The sequence below is a fragment of the Spinacia oleracea genome, chromosome 2, assembly GCF_020520425.1.
Source record: "Spinacia oleracea cultivar Varoflay chromosome 2, BTI_SOV_V1, whole genome shotgun sequence".
Lineage (NCBI taxonomy): Eukaryota > Viridiplantae > Streptophyta > Magnoliopsida > Caryophyllales > Amaranthaceae > Spinacia > Spinacia oleracea.
Genome location: NC_079488.1, coordinates 99,210,644 through 99,215,740, shown reverse-complemented (window position 1 = coordinate 99,215,740; position 5,097 = coordinate 99,210,644). Strand labels below are relative to the sequence as shown.

The following is a 5,097-nucleotide window of genomic DNA, read 5'->3' as shown; positions in this document are numbered from 1 at the left end:
TTCAAAATCAACGATCAATTACGCTCTCTCAATCAATTATTCTCAGTACAAAACTTTGATACAATTTCACTACCAAAACAATTCCTGGATTATTAAAGTCCTACCTTTCGTAACCTACTACAGTACACCACTAGCTTATATGGTTAAACCTGGTTGAGCTGCAGCAGCGGCAGCTTTACTCTTTGGCTTCTCCACAACAATAGCCTGAGTAGTCAATACCATTCCTGCAACTGAGGCTGCATTTTGTAAACCACATCTTGTCACCTTAGCTGGGTCAATTACTCCAGACTCCACCAAGTTCTCGTACGTGTCAGTCATTGCATTGTAACCAACCTCCCACTCGCTTGCCATCACCTTCTCTACAACCACCTCTCCTTCAACCCCGGCATTGTAGGCAATTAGAGATGCCGGTGCAACAAGTGCCTGTATCACAGACCAAAAACATAAGATTTACACAAGTTACAAAAAAATATCTACGCTTATTTAGTCTCATTTGTGCATTGCACGGGGCCTAACCTAGTATCCTATATTTTGAACTCAGATAAAAGGACATCAGATATCACAGGGGATGGAGTTTACCTTCTGCACAATGTCAGCACCCAGACGTTCATCAGGGTCTTCAAGCTTCTCCTTAATAGCAGGTACACAAGTTGAGAGATGAACAAGAGCTGCACCACCACCAGGAACAATGCCTTCCTCTATGGCAGCAAAAGTTGCATTCTTTGCATCCTCAATTCGCAGTTTACGGTCTTCAAGCTCAGTCTCTGTGGCTGCACCAACCTTTATAACAGCAACACCTCCAGAAAGCTTCGCAACTCTTTCAGCAAGCTTCTCAGAATCATAAACAGAGTCAGTTGCAAACAATTCTTTCTTAAGCTGCGCAATTCTAGCCTGAAGCTCATCTTTGGATGCCGCATCAGCAATGAGGGTGGTGTTATCCTTGGTGATTGTCACCTTCCTTGCCAAACCAAGTTGTTCGATAGATGTGTTCTCAACCTTTAATCCCAAATCATTGGCCTGGAACTCCGCACCTGGGTAACAAGTTAGAAATTAATACTTAGCAACTAAATCGTCAATTTAAACGTGCAATAGAAGTGGCCACAAGCTTCCACAATTATCTGATTCTCAAGCCTAGATTCCCTGAAATCAAAATTCTTCTCACCAAGTTGGAACTCTTAGAACTATCTACGAATCAATCCCAAAGAACCAATCTAAATGAGAACACATCAGCAGTTATGATATTACAACCAAATGCTCAGTATCCATGAAAGGAAAGGCTGTTCTGTCTAGTCTAACTTTACGGTGGTTCACAAAGCTCAGGGTATGTCTACTCATGACTGGTGGACTGCTTCTTTACCAGATAAAGGAAAAAGATGCACCCGATATCTTTAGCATGAATCCTCAACAACAAAAATTCTTTCACACAAGAAAAAGTATCAAATTTCACCTGCAGATATTGTACTCTGCATAACAAAAGAAAAGCATACACTCCGTACCACTGTTACCTGATTCGCTAGTATGAGACTGGGTACGAGTACGCAATTCGCTACTTAATTTGCTAAATTAGACCAAAATTGGACCATTTTCATGTTATAATTCGCTTTTTCGGTACGCGGATCGTTGGGTGATTAGAGAATTAGGTAACACTGCTCCATACTATTGAGAACATACTTCTTACGTGCACAATTTATTGATTAGTCAAATGGCTCAAAAGTTCATCTTTTGCCTGCACTACAACTTATTGTACCATATTCAACCAAAAACAGTTTAACCATATACATCGCTCACAACACAATATGTTCAATATACTACGATCATAGCAATAGTGAAAGAAAGTTTTTATTTGATTCAATTGTTATGTATTTGTTAGATTCAAATCTTTATGTAGATGGCGTATGACTTTTTTATCAAATGAATTAATTTGAGTATCAAAAAAAATGATACCTGTCAAGATAGCAATATCTTGAAGCATAGCCTTTCTCCTCTCCCCAAATCCTGGTGCCTTGATGGCAGCAACATTAATAATTCCCCGCAGCTTGTTTACAACAAGAGTGGCCAGTGCTTCTCCAGTGATATCCTCGGCAATAATAAGCAGAGGTGCTCTCATTTGAGTAGTCTTCTCCAATAATGGAATTATATCTTTTATCGCAGAGATCTTCTGGTCCGTTACCAACACTCTTGCATTTTCGAATTCAACAATTGATTTTTCAGGATTGGTAACAAATTGTGGAGATATATACCCTCTATCAATCTGCAAGCCAGGAAAAGAAATGAATAAATATTTGATACAAAAAAACATTGCAATTACATCAAAAGTTCTCATATAAGATCAAACCTCCATTCCTTCTTCAACTTCGACAGTTGTCTCAAAGGAAGATGATGACTCAATGGACAAAACACCATCTGGGCCGACTTTGTCAATAGCATCAGCAATCATAGCCCCAATCAACTCATCATTTCCAGCAGAAATGGTAGCAATAGCTGAAAACAGATGCAAGATCAGATGAAATCTAAATATTATTTCACATTCAGATATTCTACAAGTTGCAATCTTGCAAAATCAATGTAAGACACCACAATGGAAAAGGAAGCAACATACTTATTCAACAGTTTATAGTAGTACCTTTGATGTCCTCACGGCCATTGACGGGCCTGGCTCTCTTTTCAAGTTCCTCAATTAATCCTAGAATAGTTTTATCAATTCCTCTTTTCAAAGACACTGGGTTAGCACCAGAGGTAACACTGAGCAGACCTTGTCTGATAATCTCACGAGCAAGAACTGAGGCAGTTGTCGTTCCATCACCAGCAGAGTCATTTGTTTTACTGGCAACCTGTATTTCACAATACGATTCAGTGAAAAATTACAGCGAACTCTAGTTTCTTACTCAGTAAGAGATGTGTATTGCATCTTAGAAGAATACATGGAAAAAGCATACCTCTCTAATCAAAGCAGCACCAGCATTCTCCATCGGATCAGCCAACTCAATAGCTCGAGCAATAGTAACTCCATCATTAACTACTCTTGGGTTCCCAAAGTCATCCAAAACAACATTTCTCCCTGAAAATAGGATAAAAGAATCATGCCATTACGAAGCATTAAAATAGTAATTGAGAAAAACGGAACCCTGTATAGAGCACACAATCATATATTGTCAAGCACTCAGGTGTTACACACACTTAAAATGCTTTAAAGAACAAGAAGCCGAACAATACCCCAATACCATAGAACAACTAAACCAGAATAATCACAGCAACTCTACCTAATCTCCTTCGAGTTCACACAATAAACAAACACAAAATCAACTAGACTCAGCATTTCTCCAATCTAAAATTCACAGGAAGGGGCGGTATACAGAAGCATGCCAAGAAATAAAAACAAGAACATCTCATTTAATACATATCCTATATCCCAATTAAAGGTTCAACCAACTATTGAAACTAGGTAACCTACCGAGTTATCAATGAGCCATGTTAAATCACAAGCATTTTAGCAAATCAAGGTATTCCTAGCCAAACAGGTATCAATCTTAAAGTTATTTTCCACAGAATAAAAAGTACCTCTAGGTCCAAGGGTAAGTCCAACAGCATCAGCAAGTTTGTCAATGCCAGCTTGAAGGGCTGCCCTGGAATCCTGGTCAAATGCAATTTGCTTCGCGGACGCTCTAACGACGAACCGCCTGCTTGATTGCTTATATTGCACCTTCTGTGCTCGTTGGGGAGTCGCTTTCCTCAAGTTTCCCTAAACCATAGCACAATACAGACATATATAAGTGAACATATTAAGCAGCATACCAATAAGACAAAACAAAATTTCACTAATCACAATATCCTTATCCTCAAACTCAAGATTAACCCAGGAATTGCTTTCCTATCATTTTCATCTACAATACCGAATTCAAAATGAACGGATATTGAAATCAATGAATGCACAATAAAAGGCACAACAAAACGGCAGCTAGAACCCATGAACAAGCCAAAGAAAAGCAACCCAAATTCACCTATCTAAAACTTCAATCTAACAACATTACATCAAAATTCTATCCAGAAAATCCCAACCAATTTAAACCCTCATACAATTCCAAGCATCAATAACAATTCAAATAGAAATTTAAAAACAGCATTAGAAAAGAAAAAAAAACAATAACAAAACATCAAAACAAATAAGAATGGGCAATTCATTCGACTATAATTACCAAATTTCGCACTGAATACAGAAAAGTGCAAAACCGCAATATGATAATGTTGCAGGAAGTGAAATGCAGAAAGGTAAAACATGGGTTTTAATCAATGACAACAAACAAAGAAAAATTAACCTAAATTTTTAACAATTTTAACAAAGAAAGAATACAAAAATGATGTTGAAGAACTAAATAGTGGGGATTAGGTGAATAAAGATTATACCTTTCCGGGTGTGGAAAGAATGGAAGTGGTTGAGATAGCATTAGCAGATGCCATTTTTTCAGATTATCAAAGAGAGGAGGAGAGAGAAATGAGGTTGGTGTGTTGAAATGGGTAGTGAGGAACTGAGGATAAGGAGCGAAGGCTGAAACTAATAGAGTGAGGGTTTGTACTTTGGTGTGTGTGTGTATTTAGGGCTTTTCTTCCTCTTAAGAAAGATAGAGTGAGATGGGGAGAGGTTCGGGAATGTTCCACCACTTCGAGAACCGTTGAGGACCCGAGGGAGGGGGAAAAATTAGAGAGTACATCCGATTGCATGTAAAATTATGTGTAACCAGGTTGTATTAATTTTTGATTATAAAAAAAAAAAGGAAAAAAAAGGTTGTATTGTATTTTTATCTTCTCAAAAAAATACATTTTTACAATTTTAAAGCATTTATGTTTTTTTTTTTTAATTTAAATAAGCAAATTTGACAAATACAACCTAGTAAACTTCTAATTTTGCCATTATAATCTCAAACTTCTAATTTTTCCAATTACAACCTTAAACTTATACATCTATTTAAATTACAACCCGGACTAATTTTCTGACAAAAGTCATCGGAAGATGATGTTATTAACAAACAATTACATAATATCTAAAAATAAAAAAAAAAATTAATTCTTTTTTTTTGATTTTTTTTTTTTTGTATTAATTCT

At 37.0% G+C, this 5,097-nt stretch overlaps 1 protein-coding gene across 1 annotated transcript; it reads right to left on the bottom strand.

Moving 5' to 3' along the window:
• On the bottom strand, positions 1–4,623 carry LOC110803656 (ruBisCO large subunit-binding protein subunit alpha). The gene is made up of 8 exons (XM_022009184.2): positions 4,402–4,623; positions 3,559–3,739; positions 2,937–3,058; positions 2,624–2,831; positions 2,336–2,481; positions 1,945–2,251; positions 580–1,031; positions 1–423 (listed from the first exon to the last, which is right to left on the bottom strand). The coding sequence occupies exons 1-8, from the start codon at positions 4,453–4,455 to the stop codon at positions 136–138; spliced, it is 1,758 nt and encodes a 585-aa protein (XP_021864876.1). The 5' UTR covers positions 4,456–4,623; the 3' UTR covers positions 1–135.
• Between the last annotated feature and the right edge of the window lie 474 nt (positions 4,624–5,097).